This window comes from Pempheris klunzingeri, chromosome 14 (genome assembly GCF_042242105.1).
Source record: "Pempheris klunzingeri isolate RE-2024b chromosome 14, fPemKlu1.hap1, whole genome shotgun sequence".
In the NCBI taxonomy this organism is placed as follows: Eukaryota; Metazoa; Chordata; class Actinopteri; order Acropomatiformes; family Pempheridae; genus Pempheris; species Pempheris klunzingeri.
Genome location: NC_092025.1, coordinates 23,629,864 through 23,649,196, shown reverse-complemented (window position 1 = coordinate 23,649,196; position 19,333 = coordinate 23,629,864). Strand labels below are relative to the sequence as shown.

The window sequence follows — 19,333 nt, the reverse complement described above, 5'->3', positions numbered from 1 at the left end:
TGTCAAGCGTATTTAACCTACGCTATACAGATACGATATACTTCCGACACGATCCTTCAAAATAAAAGATATATTACTAGAGATTTATTATTAGAGATTGCTATTAGTTGCCTTTTAAGTATATTTAATTTAGCGCGATGTTGTTGGGCTTAAAACGCATTCAGCTGCCTTAGCCCGTACACCATGTGACGTGTAATTAATTTCAACAGGCGATGTTTTTGCTTTATTTCGAAGGGGAAATACCACATTTCCGGTGCCTCTCTAGTTGATTCTGGTTAGCTTGATGCAGCTAGCCAAGGCTAGCTAAAGCATGCGCTTCCCTGGACTCACAATAGTCTACTTCAACAGCTCAGAGAGGAGCTGTGGACCTTTAAACATGCAGCAGGAGGCACCTACCGCCATCTGCTGAACCGGAGCACTTAATATATACATGGTTAGCTAGTTCATCTTAAAACTAAACAGATGCTGTATGACTATTAATCTACAAACGTGTGCATATTATGTTTTTCTCTACAAAGCTCCACTTTCCTCTGTGTATATTACTGAATAAATAACTAGTGTGAGAGGTCGGTTCAATCTTAGATAGCTTACATACTAATGGTAACTTTTATTTACCAAGATATATCCAAAATGATCGAATAATGAATAGATAGATAGATAGATAGATAGATAGATAGATAGATAGATGCTTTATCCATATCCTAGGGGAAATGCAGGTATCCAGATGATCAGACAAATAATAACAAATGTATTGATCACAAATGCACATTGTTAAAACTGCACATCACATCAAAGGGTTCATCCATTAGGAGTCATAATAGGAATTTAAGAGCGATTTTGTAGTCAACAGGTCAGAGAAAAACATCAATAATGCGGAAGTTATTAGTGCTGCCTTAAAACAAATGGTCTCAACAACTATTATTGTTATTATTATTATTATAACGGATATTATATATCTCTATTGCCATCTCCATCCAGTTTCCTAGCAGAGAATGAGCAAAACAGAAACACATGCTACTGATTCAATAGGTCACATGAAAACATCACGAAACACCCCAAAAAAGAAAGTTAACAAACTTAAAAATGCTGTCAGTTGCGCAAACCTTGCTCGCACATTATATTTCCGACGGTACCTTAATGCAGCAAAAGCCTTCAGCAATTTGTAAACACGCCGAGCGCTCTCTCGCTCTCCGTCTACGCAAATAGCGTACGCGTAATAGACATCCGATGCAGGTACGAACGAATTCTGACGTAAATCCTACGGAAATGACGAGAAGGCGGCGCTGCGACGCTCCTACTACGCAGTGCGGGTACGCGGAGGAGATGTCGGCAGGGAGGACCCAGATACATTATTGACGTTGTTTCGGTGTGCGCCCAAGAGACGTTTCTCATCGGAGCTGCGCCGAAGTACAGAGCAAATAATGGGAAGGAGTACACACGGTGTTTTTCACGCTGAAAGCCCGGCTGTCTCCACCGAACACCGACTTTTGCTTTTCAGCGGTATTTTCAGGAGGGACTAGCTCCGGGACAGCAAGCTAGCAAGCTAGCAGCAACGGGCTAGCTCCAACGGCTGCCTTTATTGTGGCCCGCAACCAACCTCCCAGCTAGCATACGTCGCATGCACAAAAAGAAAAAATGGTGAGAAGTGCCGGTGTGTTTTGCTTTAGTGGATTTAGTCAGCTCCTTCGGGCGATGTCATGGTTTGATCCTCGATGTGCCACATCCTGGAACAACTGTGAGAGGGCCGGGCAGCTAACGTTAGCTTAGCATGCTACAAGGTTGACAGCTTCTGTCACCTGGCTGCGGTCTCACGTCTGCTAACACGTCGCTTAATTAAATAAAATAAAAACCTTCTGCAGTTTCAGGTTAGCTTGTTTAATGCTGAATGTCTTCAGTTTGTAACGCGGGTATTACAGTCTGAGAGGAAGCAGTAAGAGTCCATGCAATACTGATGTTATTTACAGCTTTGTACCAACAAAATGTCAACTTTTGCATTGTTACTGAAGGCTGTGTTTTGGAGGAAGAAGCAGTCACATGTAGGGAAAACCAGTCTTGGGGGTTGTACTGGACGCACACAGTGATGCTAAAGTTCATGCACAAGCAAGAAGTTACAGTTTTGTTTGTTTAAATTGAAAAATGATGCAGAGGTGGCGATGACTTGACTCACACACACACACAGACCAGGAAATGATCAAAGTTTATACCACAGAAAACAACTTTTAAATCATGTTGAACTGTAGTTTACTAAAAGATTTAATGAGATTTAATTCCTGTCTTTTTATATAGCATATAGCACCCCTCATTAACTTATAAGTGTAAAATATTTTGCATAATAAGTCTGTCATACAATATTCCAGGAAGAAAGTGTTTCATGAACACATCATCTGAATCATCTTACCACATTGACATAAACCAGTTATTCCACATGAATGTTATGTGGGGCCTTAGGACAGTTTTGCCTGCAGCATAACTTTAACTCTAAATCGACAGCAAAGCTCTCCTGTCCACGACTGCTACTGCTGCTTGCTTTGTACCACATTTTCTGGCCCAGTTATTAATGCATCGCTTCTGAAGCATTTAATAAATGATTAAATAGGCTCAGGCAGCTATTACCCATTTTTCAGATCTGTAGATATGAGTCTTCATTATTTATAATGAATGCACCAATGCAGATAATGAACAATTGAGAGCGCCTGTGTCAGAAACCTCTGTGATAAATGAGATTATTGCCTAAATGTTGGCACCTTGTGTGTTTGTGCACATGCAGGTGTACCTGTTAAATCCTATAGAGAACCTGAGAAGCTACATCAACAACCGTCCACCGCTGGTCATTTTTATGATCAGCGTCAGTGCAGTGGCCATCGCCTTCCTGACCATCGGCTATTTCTTCAAGATTAAGGAGATCAAGTCTCCGGAGTTGACAGAGGTGAGTCACACCTGCATGGTTCCTAGAAACAGATGAAATTATATGGTCTGCCCCATCAAGTATCTCTCAAATATCAGTAAGAGGTGGTCACTGCTAATTCTAAATGTCAGGTCATGACCTTTGTGGCCTGCTTTATGCCACAATGATGCATTTGCATTTTGAACCAGGTTGCATTGATGCAGTGACCTACGCAGCCTTTTCAGGTCTCACTCAGCTCAGTCTGTAAGGCTCAAAGAAGCTCGGCTCAGTACATGTGATCCCCTTTCTGCGTGGCTGTATAAACATTGGAATGAACAAAAAGTCAAGTCAAAGCCAGTCAGCGTGAATGTAGTATACTGTCAGCTGGCATACATGGAAATAAACCTCTGCATGTAAATCTAAACAAGGAAGCTTATGCAAATCAAAAGCGCTGTAAGTGTTCCCGTGGATATGGAATCAGTAGGCTGCCAAAACATTATCAAATATCACAGATGTTACTCACAACAACGGTTAAAACGCACTCCCTCCCTCTCAGGACTGGAACACGTTTCTGCTGCGCTTCAACGAGCTGGACTTCTGCGTGTCAGAGAATGAAACCATAAAGCACGGTCTGAACGAGTCGACCACGCCAGAGAGCATGGTCGTGACCAGCGGCCAAGCTCGTTCCAGCACCCAGGTTCCCCTCCTGCTCGAGGACTCGGGTCCCATCAACATCTCTGTCCCCATCACCCTCACGCTGGACCCCCAGCGCCCGTTTGGAGGGTACTCTCGCAATATCACCCACCTGTATGCCACAGTGCTGGGGCAGCAAGTCGGCCTATCTGGTAGGTCCTCTTTTCACATCATCGCTAGTTTGTATGTGCCAGTTAGTCGGCGTTCAGGTTGTGTTTAACGTGAAATCAGGTTGAGCTGTGAAGATTAACCAACAAAGAGGCAGAGCTGCAGCTACATCAAGTCAAAATCACAGATTTTACTGAATAAGAAATGTGTTGAGATTGATTTTGTGTCCACCCCCTGTCCAGTGTAACTCCCCGATCACACACCTGCTCACGCTGCTCCACTTCCTGAAATTCCCACATGAAAGAAAATGTCACGACAGCTTAATCACAAATCTTAGCAAAACAGTTGTAGTTTGTAAAACGTGCTAAATCTCACAGAGTTGGGGTTTCACAGATAGGGGGAACTGTGTAGCTATATGATCGGCCCTCATACGTTGTCGCAAAAACATCGTTATTGCTACATAAGAAGTAGTTATTTGTCACGTGAGAATTGTGTGAAGTCCGTAGTGTCTGAATGGCGGTGTGGTTTTTGTGCGGAGGTAATTCACTCCTTCAAAGGGTGGGAGTTTGTCCTTTTAATGGGTTTTAACTTACCATTCTGTGTGGTGACTTTACTTTGGACGTGGTGAGCAAACAGTGGCAGCGTTGTGTAACATTAAGCTGTTCCCATTCAGTCCTCCTATAGGTTTCAGACTTAAAGGCAGAGCGAAGTGAAAAGTGAATACCTCTGGCTTTGAGCTTCTGATTACATTATTGTCTGCATGCGTGTTTGTGAGCTTTCACTTTTGTCTCCTGTGACTAAACATCCTTGAAGCGCATGTGTGTTTTTCTCGTCCCCTCCACACCTCTCGTGTATGTTGGCTGCGCAGCTCTGCAGAGTCAGGAATGACTGCGGCATTAAACTTGGAAGATCATCTGCTTGTCAGGCTGGCATAAATAATCCAAACGGCCAAAGCTCTGCGTGTACTTTAAGCAGATGGAATTCAATTTCATACTTAAATCAAATGCCATCTTTGAAGGAAATATAAAGGCCTGTGTAATCAAATGTTTAGTACTTAAATAGACTGAACTTTGGTGCACTTTATGGTCACTGATACTGATTGAGTTGCTGTCAAACACAAACAGCAATTGTTGTGAGGATAAGCTAACTGGTTTCATGTCAGCATGTTGTTCCACTACCTAGCGACAGAGCAGATAATTAGTTTTTACAGCACAACAGACTGATACATAAGCCCATCCACACTGGCTGTGGCCTGTAGTCTTCTGTCCTGCAGGAAATCCCAGCCCCAAACACCTGCTGATTGGAAGTCCTTTGCAAATCAATATCTTGGCGTTGTTACTGATTGGACTTGTTTGTGGTGCTTCCAGGCGTGCGCGCATGTCTTATTTTTTAAAGCCACTAGAAAGTCCATAATGAGCTTTACAAATGTTTTATCACACTGAGCAAATAGTCCTGTCTGAATAGTGCTTACACTGTGAGCGAGTGTAGACCTGAGGAATGTCACCTTCCTCTTTCAAGGTCAAAAATCAGTGTATGGAGAATAGTTTTCTGTAAATGAAAAGCATTGAAAAGCATCTTGTGAATGTGAATACAAGTGTAGGCTGAATAGACCAGCATTTACTGTATGTGGGATATTATTTTGACATCTGGGTTGGTTTTCTCTGTTAATGTTCATCCTGAATTAGAGTTCTTTAGCATTTTTAAATATGTTTAATGTAAAGTCTATTGAGTCCATTTTGGAATGACTTGGTAGAAAACCAAGACCTCCAAGCACCTCCTAATTTTTCCAAATTGCTGAGACATGAATTGAAGTTGTGCTTCAGCCATCGCTGGAGATCTAATCCCTGGCATAACAAAACACATCCATGAGTATGAGATCTCTGGAGTGTTGTCAAACACATCAACTTTTCCAAACTAATTGGCCTTAAAATGTGTTTGACACAAATAAAATGTAGAGAGAAAATGACCCAGATGGAACGAGCCATCCTGTACCTGACATAATGACCACAAAGGTTCAGGAAATCTCATGTCACTTAATAATTGCTGTTTTTCCTGTGAGTGTAGGGATTATTTTTAGCAGGAGACACTGTGTCCGTGGTTGTCCCCCTCTGAATACGCACTAATATTGACACAAGCACATCTATCCTCAGTTACACCCAGGTGTCCACTCAGTTTGACTGATAATCCTCTAATCCCCTTTGCAGTTTGATAAATATTGCATAAGCATGCAGAAACAGTCTGTCATTCGTCATCAGGGGAGTAGCTTGGTGTGACATCAAATAGCACTGCTGTGTCTCCCTGGTTTCCTTCTGTGGGAGCTGACTGCATGCTGTTTGGACTGTCCTGCCCTCTAACAGGCTGTTTTAGCCTATTATTCCTGTGGCAACGTAACAATGAGGAGAATGTGGATATGCAAGTTGGAGGTAATGAATCGTACCTATTGTTGGGTTTCATAAAAGTATAAGGCAGCCGAGGAACAACCGACAAAAAAAGTGAAAGAAATGAGGATAAAGCAAGATTTTTCTCTCTTCATGTCGATTTTCTAGCAATCTGTTCTGGGTTCATTTCTGTGTGTAGGCCGGGAAGCCCATGAAGAAATAAACATCACTTTCACCCTGCCTGTATCCTGGAACTCAGACGAGTGTGTGCTGCACGGCCACTGCGAGCAGGTGGTGTTCAGCACTTGCATGACCATCACGGCGGCCAGCAATATCTTCCCAGTCACAGTGTGAGTTGGACTGCTGCCTCCCTGACTCATAGGGACACACTTTATATCTCTGCCTAGAGCTGGGTGATACTGACAAAACCAAATATCCCAAAGACTTTAACTCACTAATCTCACATCATTTCTAACTATTAATACAGTATTTCATCAGAGCCATTAGTTGGTGAGCTAGGACGAAACACAATCTAATAAATAAATCTAATAAATAAATAAGTCTAACAGTGATTGTTGGTAGTACGTTGTATAATCTTGTCATTTGCACGGTGGAGCGTCGTTGCAGCCTCATTGCTTTAGTTGTTAGCACATGAATTAACTAATAGCTCAGCTTTCATCACATGAATTTCATTATGACTCGACAGTGTTATTCTCCGTGGGGCCACATAAGCAGCTCAACACGCTGCCTGTTCTTGCTGCATGTAATGTAACCAAAGAGGAGACAGATAAATGTTCATTCCATGAGTTGGCCAATTTACAAAAAGAAACTTGGTTGCTGTTGTCTGGTGATGTTAGACGCTCTGTTTGCTGGGTGACCTTAACACGCTCAGTCAAATACAGATTCCTGGAGAGCGAAAACACCGCTGTGCTTTTCGATTCGAAGCGCTGCATATGGTGGCAGTGTCACATTTCACAAATACTTGTAGCTTGCATATTGTATATGAATTCACAAGTCTTACAGCACTCTAGCTTGCTCATGCATGTGGCTAAAGTATGCTGTTTGTTTCTGATTTGTGAAACGTGTCAAAAGGAAGCGAGAGGAAATTATTTCTCGTAAAACTCGCAAAACTCGAAAACTCGCAGCTCACAGTTTATTAAGTTATAGGTTCAGTGATTTGGGCTCCAGGACCACAAAAGCCTTCGGGCACGAGCAGTAGCTTCATGTCTTACGGGTCTGTTTAAACTAGAACATTAGCCCCACAGCCAAAGAGGAGACTGAGAGCTGTCAGATATATTTAGTTTCACCAGATGTCAGACGTGACGTCATTGTTTGTCTTTGCTTCCAGAGTGGAAATCCACTTTGAATGTCACACTATTGCTCACTTAAATTGGAGTTATAATGGGGTGTTAGTCGTCTGGGATACTGGTTTGGAGCCCAAGGGTAAAAGACATGATGTGAAAATATAAAAGTATAGATAATTGAGTATCATTTTGACCCGGTGTATTGGTTTTTGCATTATTATGATAATATACAGTCCAGCCTTATTACCTTTGAAGGCCTAGATCCTTTGCTCCATTTTTATTCTGTCCTCTTTGGATAGGTGATGTATGGGAATGCAAATTGGCCAATACAGAGAAATGGACCGATAAGGTCTTCAAAAGCATCTTTAGTCTTCCTGCAGTCACTGCAACATAATGTGAACTGTTCTGTGGCACCAAACAACAGACGGCCATCTTTGTTTTGGTTTGTAGGCAGCCGCCGCACTGCGTGCCAGAGACGTACACCAACGCCACGTCTTGGTACAAGGTGTTCACCACGGTCCGCGACTCGGATACCAAGTACAGCCAGGACTACAACCCCTTCTGGTGTTACAAAGGAGCCATCGGCAAAGTGTACCACGCTCTCAACCCAAAGCTTACTGTCATCGTGCCTGATGTGAGTCACCGCCTCTCCTTTGTTTCTGAGTTTCTGATTCCGGTATCTCAGTGAGCTTAACCAAACACAACAGAGTCATCAAAACGTAGAAGGTAGTTCATGATGTAGTTCAGCTTCCTCTACAGTAAACCAGTAAAAGTGTCCTGAGGTTTGAATCCAGTTTCCAGCCACTGGATTAGAAGAAATTCAGGAGTCAAGAAGCTCCCAAGTGTCATAATGTCATATTTACTTCCACATAATCACTGTTCAACTGAGCAGAGAGCATGTCAGATGATATCATGTGTATTTTATACCTTCACAGACACTTTCTTCTCTAGATATTTATATGTGTTGCACAGCACAATAGAAAGAAAAAAAAGACCTACAGGAAAGGCCAAATATGACAGAATGATGTATTGGAAGTGTTGAGGTGGAGACTTTCAGGCAGGGTCTATGATCACTTATAAGATGAGGTAAATATGGGAGAACACTGAGCCCATTCTGAAAGCCATCTAGTCTTTGTTCTGTACTGACGCCGGTAGATTGTTCCAGCATCACAATGATCCCATTGACAGGCCACAACTGGGCACTGAATGGTCCAGTGGGCCTGAAAACAATTTGAAAATATATGCTGTGCCTGTGCAGTTACCTGATCTAAGCCCATTCAAACACACAGAGGACCTGGAAGTGACGCCTGAGACGGCCTTTTCAGCCATCGGCAGCAAAATGACAGGAACGGATTCCTTTATATTTATTCCTATTTTATTCCTTTCTATATTAAAGTAAAACCTCTCTCCTGCCAGGACGACCGATCCCTCATCAACCTGCACTTGATGCACACGAGCTACTTCCTCTTTGTCATGGTCATCACTATGTTCTGCTATGCAGTCATCAAAGGGCGGCCTGGGAAAGTACGGCAAACCAACCCCGACTTCTGCCCAGAGAAGGTACACCAGACACCAGCAGTGCTTTATGACGTGAACAGGTAGTCGCAGCCAAGCATCAACTGACCAGTGATCGGTTTAAGTCATGATCCAATCACACTGCTGATTTTCTGCTGATTGTACAAAATACATTGTTGTGTAAATGTACTAACACTAACTCTAACTCCTTATTAATGAAGAAGTAAAGCACTTGTTTTAACTGCTTACATATTCAGTGACTGTAGCAGGAGATGCAAGGTAACAGAAGATTGGCCTCTTTGGTCTTATTGTAGCACAACACACACACACACACACACACATTTCTGACTTTTCATCACAGCCAGTCTAGCTGTCTAGTCTAGGAGCCAGCTCACACCAGTCCAGGGATGTTAAGGTAGGTCGGCAAGGTCTGACTCATCGTCTAAGTCGGGCCAAACAGATGGTTTTTAGCGCTCTGCTGCAGGAAGAACCCAGAGAATTGCACCATGTTTTGATACAGATAGACTGGGGATTACAGTTCTGCAGTTCTTTATCTGAAGGCTTCACTTTAGTTGTCTGTGCTCGTCCATTCTGACTTTGAATGTTTTACTCTCCAGTCTTCTTATTTTGGCACCATCCAATGGTAGTAGAAAGAATTACACACACTGTTACTTTGGCCACTAACATCACTGTTATTATTATTAATATTATTATTATGAAATCTGATCAAACTTAAAGAATCTTTTCATCTAATCTGTCTCCTCTTTTTGTTTGTACGCTGCACTAAAAATCCTTTCTTCTGTTGCAGGTGGCGTTGTCAGAGGGTTAAAAAGACATCAGACAGCTATGTCAGAACTTACCTGTAACACGGACAGACTCAAAGAAACAGAAGAAATAAAAATAAACATACCAGTTGCCTAGTGAACCTTGGAAATACGATAAGGGACACAAAAGCTCTGTGAATGCATTACTCTTGCAATGTTGGGTTTCTCCAACCAAAGATATACAAGTGCCTGTATCAGTCGTGTAAATATTTGTAGGAACTCTGATATTCTGTGCAAAACCTTTTTTCTTTTTGTTTATTATTTTATTATTTTGCCTGAGTCCCCTTGTGCCATGTCGGAACATGCAGTACATAACATAAAAGAAGAAAGCAGCCAGTTCTCTGGCACTCATTCGGCCTCATTTACCAAACCACTGAGAAGTGGGTTACCAAAACATCTGATGACTTTCTGCTGTAAATGTTTGGATACTTCAGAATGGTCTGTAAACTCCAGCGATGAGAAAGCATGATGTTCAGTCACTTGAAATACGTTGAAGAGAATTAAATCTGCTTGAATGCCCACGTGGAGCTCTGTGCTTGAGGCCGAGATGCTTGTAATGCGTTTATGATTAAATCGTCAGTATGCACTTGTCATTGCACCTTCAGCGGGGAAGAGAATGAAATTTAGCACTTTTCTCTGCACCAGACAGGTTCAGCAGAAGTCTGATCAAAAGTATCAATTAGTTTATTTAATCGAGCTCTTAATTATGTTTGGTCTTTACCAAATTAACAGTCGTTTCCTTTAGTGTCTGCAATGTCAGTAAACGTCGGGCAAAGTATTTAGATGATTGCACTGTGCACATTAATATATGAACAGAATACAACATCCACAGTGAAGGTAATTAGTCCCAGTGTCCCAGTTAAGTCCGTTTGAACGGCACTTCATTAAGCTGCAGAACTTCCTGTGGTTTGGGTTCAAAGTTTTTGGCTTTTACTTTGAAATAAGTAGATGTCGTCGCACTTAGATTCTAACGTTTCTGCCTTTTTGTTTTCCTTCCTCCGTGGCTTCATCACTCGCCTGCCTCTCGTCTTTTGTTTGCTGCCCGTCGGTTGCTGCAGCGGTTTGTAGTTTTGGCTTCCAGACTGAAGTGGCGCTCAGCTTCAGTCTTGTGTGTTGCACCTGGATGAAGCAGAACATTATCTTGCCTTACCTACGGTGGACTCGCTCGTTTGCAAATAGACAGGGAGATCGCTTTCTCTGTTTCCAACATTAACTTGCTGGTCCCTTCTTCCACAGCCATCCTTCTCTTTGTTTCTTCCAGTATGATGACAAAACAATTGATGTAAATGTGGCCCATGAGTTTATTATATTTTAGGATGCTTTCGACTTACTTGTTCTCTTATTTTAAGCAAATCATGACCAGTTGCTCGTGTTCAGCTGGTGTCAGTTCGTGCACCTTTTAGATTTCTTGCACATTTTGTGTTATTTGCTCCTGTGGTGATTTCTTTTTCTTTTGTCCAAACTCACATGTACACAGTTCTGATTCAGCTGGACTTCCTCTGAAAATAAATGTAATTATATGTTAGTATATAATTATATTTATAGAGTCATGATAGTATATATATATATTTTCTTTTTTTTATTATTCTGTAGGACAACAAAATGTGCAAAAACTCACTTGGTGTGCGACTGCGTGTGAGTTTTAGAAACGTTAAGATGAATAAAGGCGGCTTCAGACTGTGATTCTCTGTGTGACCAAGTGTCTGGTATTGACAGGATGCTTGTGAGCGTAGTGGAGTTTCTTTAATGCACACGTTTGCTTTCCTGGGCGCAGAAATCAAACTCGCCTCATTTCCACAACCACATGTCGTCGTGGTTGTGCTGAAACTCTTAACTGTAGCTTTAAAAGGACGAAATTCATGCTCTTCAGTGGTTAGATAAGAATTAATTCATATTTTGAGAGCACGGCTGACATTGACAATCATTTACTCTAAATACACTAACACACTTTAATTGCAATAAAGAACAACAACAAAAATAGCGCTCTTAATTAGATTAAGATTCTTAACAATGTAAAAATGAAGTCAACAACAGTCCGTTCTGTCTGGACAAATAGAAAACTGATTACATTAATGTGAGCTTATCTGAAACCAGCGTTTGCTTGGAGAAGATGTAAGATGTGGAGAACTAGAGAGTACCAGTCTAAGCCCACCTTTAATGTCTGCAGTGTCTGATGTTTTTCCACTAGCAGTTACTGATACCTTTTACTTACCTCTGTGTTCTGATTATGTTCCATATTTGATGTACCCGTTGAATGTACTTTTTTTATAAGCAGCATAATCTAAATCTGAGATGCAAGAATTCCAAGTGATTTTAAACTCTGATGTAGTTTGATTTCTTCTTCTTTTTTTTTCAGTTTAAAAAGGCTTTACTTGAATTGTGTTTTTGTTTGAGTGGTATTCATATATTCTAAGGTTTTATCTTTTTTGTGGCAGAATCTCTTGTCACATTATTGTATCAAACACTACATTTCTTGTTTGATTTCTGTGTGTATGTTGGTGAATGAGTGAAAGGTGTTGGGTTTTGGTCCCTAACGGTTGTGATACCTTGCCCCCCCCCCCATATTGAATGATGCTAGGACAAGTCTTCCTAATTCTGATGTATCATATCCCAGCATGGATCTGTTGCTTTTACTGTCACCACTGTCTCCTGCTCTTTCTTTCATGGTTGGAGATTTTGGGTGTTGACGGATGGGAAGTGACTGCAGTTTGACAGGATGTGCGTGAGCGAAGGGAAATAGTGTGAAGATGTGATTGAAGGACGCCATATTATTGCCATACCATCATGTTTAATGTCGGAGACCTGTTATTTTTTTTATCCCTCCTTGTGTGACTTACTGTTTTCATCTTAGAATCACATCTCTATAATTGCAAAATGCCTTAACATTGTCCAGCGTCATCCAAGTTCTCTTTGTTCCACATATCACTTCCTGTGAAACACACTTGCTTTAGAGAAACGGATCCAACACTATTTATTTTATCACTACTAAGCTACGAGAAGCTCAAACGACCATGCTCATTAAGTGCACAGTTTAGAGAAATGGATTTTAAAATGGAGCAGATGCTTGCTGTTGTAGTTTTTCAACTACTCCAATATATCACCGAGGACTGGAGTAAAAACAGAGGAGCCATATTCTCCTTAGTTGCTTCATCTCAGTGTTCTCGCTTTGCATTAAGCAAAAACACACAAGTCTCCAATATAAGGCTGCCATTTCACCGTGCTATCCTTTCTGTCATGTTAGTAGCGCTTACAGGCGAGTATTAAGCCAACTCTGTGCCTTCTGCACTATCGAGCTGCATCCTCCTCCCTGTACATACAGTAGATAGGACCGTAGGTTTAATGTGGCTAGAACGTCATTCAAACCCTTTTCCTCTCCAGTGGAACTGCTGTAAATGAACTCAAGTTTAAATAAACTGTCTCTAAAGTTCAACATGGCTGTGTCCCCGACCCTTCTTCTCTCCGCCGGCATCATTTTCATCAGTGTTTCCACGGGGAGGTGAATGATTTGTCACTGGAAGGAGAATTAATTCGCTGGTGCTGAAGATAAAATGTCATTGAAATGTTACGTCCAGGGCTCCAGCTGTCTGTGCAGGAGCTGAAGGATACCTGGTGGTCTGCTACAACTGTTACTGTCAGCACATCCCATGAAAAGCCCCAAACCAACAATGCATTAGTCCACTGTTCCCCAGCTTGGTTTGGACAACTACATTTGGCTATATCGTGTTTTACAAGTGTTAGTTGGATCAAATCACTGTGGGTCTTCCTATAAGATTCACTGAGAATAAAAGGCAAATAAAGAATAACTCTTAGACACTTAAAAGTCTGGTTCTTGTGCAATCTAAGCTTTGTGAATTTAAAAAATCTACATGGGATCAGTTTGCAGGTTGTGGTTGGAGGAAATGATGAATGTTCCTCCCACAGTAAACTTTATCAGTGAGGTCCAAAGGGCAGGCGGCAGCACGGCTGCTCGCCTTGAGGAATGAAGGTCAAACCAGCCTTGGAAGCAGGCTGGTTGTTGTTGTTGCTGCTCTGGAGTCAGTCATCACCACAATGTTTTCACTGAAGCCAGAAAACCTCAGTTTTTAAGTTAAATCAGCTTTTCCAAAGAAGTTCTGTTCAGATTTTGTAGCTATGGTAACACCGTCAGTGTTGGTCGGTCAGTTGACCATTTTGGTCCAAACTTAATCATCTCAACAACTTTACAGACAATTCATGGTCCCCAGAGGAAGAAACTTAATGACTTATAATAATTACTTTTCATCTGGTGCCATCATGAAGTTATCATTTTGCTTTGGGAAAAGCACAAGAGTGACATTGTTCTTTTCTCAAAATGTCCACTTTGAGAGAATGAAGTTTGGTACAAATTTCCAATTCTTGAAGAATCGTTGTGACTTTAAAACTTTTCCTCTGCCTTCAAAATTTTGGTTCGACCAACACAAATCTACCGACTTTCCCATCAGCCTCAGCTGCACGTTATGATGAATGCAGACTTCAGTGGACCAACCTCGACTGTGTTATTGTGGCATCTTTTAAATTGTTCTTACATCAGCGTGCATCCTTATCTCATTGGACAGGCACAGTCATCATTTCAGCTCATTAATCTCCGTCTCCCTGTGGTGAATCAGTATGGGGGGGGGGTGTCTCACAAGGCCACAGGGTCACTTTTGATACCATCACTGGAGGGTGTGTGAATCTTTGTAATTCTACACCTGAGGACAAGTTAATTTGGCAGCCTTTAATGTAACTTCAGTATCACATTGTCTCCAACAACAAACCTGCTGGACAGCCGCTGGTCTCAGTATGCCATTAGAAAAATGATACGGGCTGCTCCTTTAAGGTTTAGGTAAGACTAAACGCTCAGGCTCTGAAGTTCAGCTGACAGGATAAACAGTTCTCAAGTACTTTCATTCCCCCTTTTCTGAACTCTTAAGCAGAAAGTCCACGCTCACCTCACTCCCACTTGACAGGATGCAGAGACCGGGGAACTTACAGCCAGGGAAGGTTCATGCTGCAGATAATAATAATAATAAAAAAGGAAATATCAAAAAAATCTAGTTTACTTCTGCTGCTGTACATACAACAGCACCAAATGTGTAGTGATCCGCTGCTGAATATAGATCCTAACAAAGTCACCTTCTATTCTTGTCCAAGTAAAGATTGTTAAAACCTACAGAGCTCAGCTGCTTTAGGAAACAGACTAGTGAGCTTCTTCAGTAGGAACGAATGGGTTTGTCCTAAAAAAAAAGACCTGTACTAGAAGTTGAAAACAACTGTTTGGAAAATGTTTCTAAACTGCAGTTTACATGACAAATTATATATTGAACTTAAATTTTGTAGTGGCCGTCCTGTAAGATAACAAACCAGCCAATTTGAGTTTGAGACCCCTGTTTTAGATTCATGTCACAAACTTTTGAGACAGTTCTCATCAGCCTGTAAACTGTATGAGCAACAGCAATCAATATCTATTTATATGGCACCAATTCACAACAAATGTTATGCACTTTAAAAAAACTACTAAGTTATAACTAAACATTCCTGAAAACTGACACATGACTCCATCTGTGAGCCGAAGCAGGAGAAGTACTCAGTGTGCTGCAACAAACACGACGTGCAGGTCGGTGAAGGACTGAGCCGAGTGGTAACATGTAAAACACATACTGGGGTGAAATGAAGTGCAATGTCAGAGTAACGCACCTGACCGCAGATCAGCCATTTGGCAGTGCCACCAATACACTGTGTTGAAGCTGGTGAATAGAGTGGGAGGAGGTAGAGAGGGACGACATTAGGATGCCGTCATTATCTGTCATCTGTTTGCCGCTAAAATTGGACCAAGAGTGGCTGGTGAAACCCACTGGTTGTCATTAGCCTTTGAATGGTATTTTTAAAGTCTCCATTTGGCTGAGAAGTGTGTTTGAAAGCCGGCAGGCATGAAGTGATTAACATTCAAAATCATAGCCTGGTGCAAATTCTCATAAATCTTCCCAAAGACAAAGAAGAGGAAAAGCCCTAATGAGTGGATGAGACGTCGGAGGCAAATATGTTTTTGTCTTTGTCGTCTGAACTGGTGATAGTTTGGGGTGTTTGACACACAAACCACAGTCAGTACGATAATGCAGCAGCAATCCCTCAAAGTTACACTGTGGTTATTCTAAGTGCAGCTAACTAGCTTCCTTTTCTTCGTGCACATGTGGCCAAGAGAAGAATACAAACCAGCACCAGGCTGGGAGCCTGCGAGCACTCAGGTTAATTTGGGAGTCTTTTCTGTGAGATGTTGACCTGACCTATGTGCCTTTGAGTGAGAGAATTTTGGCATTTATTGGTTGAGCACATGCCTGTAAGTTATTTGGCTTAACAAAGAACCCTTTTGGTTCTGTTCAGAAACCTGCATCACTCCATGTTTCTATATTAATGTGTAATGGTGGAGGTAGTTCTGTGAGAATTATCACCCAGCGCTGCAGTCCCCCTCGGCTCTACGATGCTTTTTACAAGACTTTTAGCTCATTATTTTGGTTTTCAAGGTTCTCTTCACCAGCAAGACCCACTGTGCACTACCTGCCCACCACCAGGCAAAAGACTGAGTTTTTGGTGAACATAGCGAAGCAGCTAGAGACACTTATTTATCAGAGTTAGAGGGATAGATAGATAAATGGAGGTATGATGTGGCCCTTTGTCTGCTGGGTGTACAACTTAAGCAGGCAGCTGTTTGCCAACATGTTAAATCAGCTTATTCTGCTGCCTGCAAGTGGGGAAAAAAAACTAAAATCTATAAATGCAGCTTTATAAATACTGCAGGAACGTCATTCGTCGTTAATGTCTTGCCTGTTCACAGGTGGCTTTGGTGATAAGATGCCAAACGATGGAAATACAGCCCGTCCACAAATATGAGCTGCAGTGATTGTGTGTCATTCACTGTCATGGAAAGCTTTGACAAACTCCAAAGGGCCCCCAGAGTCCATGTGCAGCTCCTCTCTGACGGAGAGGTCGGGGCCACAGAAGACCTTTTTTCAATAACACGTCCTAACAGGGAAAACAGGTGCAATCAATAACACGTGGAGCAGCTTGTGTGCTGCCTAACTGGAGCCGATCAGTCACACCTGTGCTTTTCTGCCAGGATGACAAAATGTCTGAACAATCCTCAGAGTGTCGCAGCCATTGTCCAAACGCGTGGCTTCTCCCACGGCAGACCGTTTGAGGTGTTATTGCAGGAAAAGCATCGGCGGAACTAATAATGTTAATTACGGCTGCATCCCATTTAGATCAGGCGGGCCGTTTCCAGGACGCTGCTATTGTGCACAATAGTCAGCTCACTCACAGTGAAGCAATGCCAAAATATCTGCAGTGAAAAACAAGGCCTGTTGTTTATCGTCAGTGAGGGATTATGGAGCTGGTTATCTGCAGGCTCGTGCAGTAATTAACCTTTTAACAGCTCTCAGAGAAGGTTTTGATTAGAACGGATCAATATAACCAAAAAGAGGATTCTGAACTTTGCTAATTCTCGTGTCTTGTTTCAGTGAAAGAGTGAATCTACAGAGGAACAACGACATGTTCTTCCTTTATGAAGCTCATAATGTTGTATTAGACTGCCTTATATTAAAATGTCTTTGTAATATTCTTCCCCCCTCATATTTATAAATGATGGTGGACCAACAGTTGAACCACCTCAGTAGTGAACATATAGTCAAATGAATCTGTGAACCTTATTATCTTCATGAATGTTGAATGTATAGCTGAGTTTTTGCAAAAAGCCTCTAAAGAGTCACATCTTTTCTGTCTGAAATGTGTTAATGTCGTCATCTGTTATCAGGAAACCCGCTGATATTTAGTATTTAGCGTTCGAGTGGCTACAAAGGAAGGTGTGTTTGCTGTTTCAGGCTCACCCAAATCTCATGCTTTCCTGCCTTTTAATGTTGAATTGTTGTGTGTTGTCACAGTCCACACATAAAGAAAGTCCACTGGAGAGTAAAACTGGCCGTGTTTGCTGTGTGTTGTCACCACCAGATGGCAGGGTTAGCAGACATATAGATGAGTGACGGCCTTACTGTGTATTGAGTTTCTTCAACATCCTCTCATAAATGGATTTCTAATAAATGGCAGTAGACAGTGCCAGGGGCAGATGACTCAGCTGTTACTGGTAGTGGATGTTGGAGGGCAGCAACACTCAATTTGAACTGAAGCCTCACTAAAGATTCTTGTACCCTGAAAATGCTGTATTCGCTATCTGTCGTTAAGTCTAGTAAAACTCCACCCAGAGCCTTAAAGATCTTGCTTTAATGAGTACTTGATTTTCAGTATAAACCAGGAGACTAACACAGGGCCTGGTGCTTCTCGCTCTGCAGACTCACACATTCAGCTCAGTTTGTCCCTGAAAGCCATTCACAATAGAATAAAAGAGTCTGAGCACCTATTTATTCACTTTTCAAACACTGTCCTTCAGTGTTTGACGTAACGTCTGTTTGACTGCATGGGATCTGGGGAGAATTTTAAAAAATCATCTTTTTTAAGCTCATGTTAAGACGTGCAGAGAAGAGAAACCCAAAACAGTGACTAGAAGTTTTGAGTGGGTGCAGTTGGCTGCATGTAAAATGTTTCCTTTGAATCAAGAGAGGAATCTGGCTCTCCTGGTTTTAATCTGTTAACATGAGCACTATTTCTGTCTGCCGACCTACAGGCAGCTAAAACTTCACTGAGCACAAACCTGGTGATGTGTGACAAAAGTTTGCTCATTTTGTGTTTGTGTGCTGCCAAAACTGAGGCGTCAGTTTGGGCCATTATGACCGAGCATATTTGAAAAGGTCACTCTTACCCTTGACTCCCTCATTTATGCTAAATATCTGGGTGACGGGAGTGGCAGAGCCTCCTAGGAGCGTTTGTTAAGAGACCATTAATCAGATTTCTCCAGACATGGCATGCAATTTGGCAGAGATTGTTCATCCAGTTCTTCGTTCACACTCCTACTCTGAACAACAACAAGCAGAAACAAAAGCTGCCTTTGGCCTAAGTTGTGCAAAGTTATCAGTAACAAATAGGTAACGGTTATTCAATAGGGCGAAGTCAATGGCTAATGAGGGAGATGGAGTTAACGCAGGCCAACACACACTCTCTCTCTCTTTCTGCAGATCTTTTTCTTTTTCAGTAGTTAATGATCAAGGACACAGCTGGTAAAATGGAGGCAGCTCAACAGACACAGAGAGACAGACTGGGTGGAGTATAGGAGGGTTCACAATAGAAATTAATGGGCTTTCATAAGGGAGAAGTCCGTCTGTCTGTGTGGTGAATTATTCACTTAATTTGATTGAAATCGTTATATAAAGAGAAACTTTTCAGACAAACTCGTTCTTGTCCTACATAGACAGAGCCTGTCCCAGATGAAGCCACTATATATTCTACAAGTCTTAAACTTATCTTTGGGGTTTTGACCATCATTTTGATAAGTTATGATGTGGTTTTTGTGTCGTTCGCTCACTCCCAGGCCTGCTCACACCTCCTGAACATCAGCAAAGAACACAAATAGTGCACATGGCAAATAGAAATGATAAAAATCTAATAATAAAACCATTAAAATACATTGAAGACAGTTAAATCGATTATTTTATCCATTTTCACAAACAAAGTAGACAAATAAATCCC

General features: G+C 41.8%; 1 protein-coding gene across 2 annotated transcripts; it reads left to right on the top strand.

Annotated features, from left to right (window-relative positions):
• The first annotated feature begins 1,325 nt into the window (after positions 1 to 1,325).
• On the top strand, positions 1,326 to 10,093 carry tmem248 (transmembrane protein 248). Of its 2 annotated transcripts, none has more exons than XM_070843749.1 (7): positions 1,326 to 1,638; positions 2,768 to 2,926; positions 3,441 to 3,729; positions 6,263 to 6,413; positions 7,818 to 8,001; positions 8,784 to 8,927; positions 9,691 to 10,093. In XM_070843749.1, the coding sequence occupies exons 1-7, from the start codon at positions 1,636 to 1,638 to the stop codon at positions 9,709 to 9,711; spliced, it is 951 nt and encodes a 316-aa protein (XP_070699850.1). In that variant the 5' UTR covers positions 1,326 to 1,635; the 3' UTR covers positions 9,712 to 10,093. The 2 variants fall into 2 exon arrangements, with proteins under 2 accessions (XP_070699850.1, XP_070699848.1); XM_070843747.1 differs by having other exon boundaries at positions 8,784 to 8,965; positions 9,691 to 10,092.
• Positions 10,094 to 19,333: the final 9,240 nt, after the last annotated feature.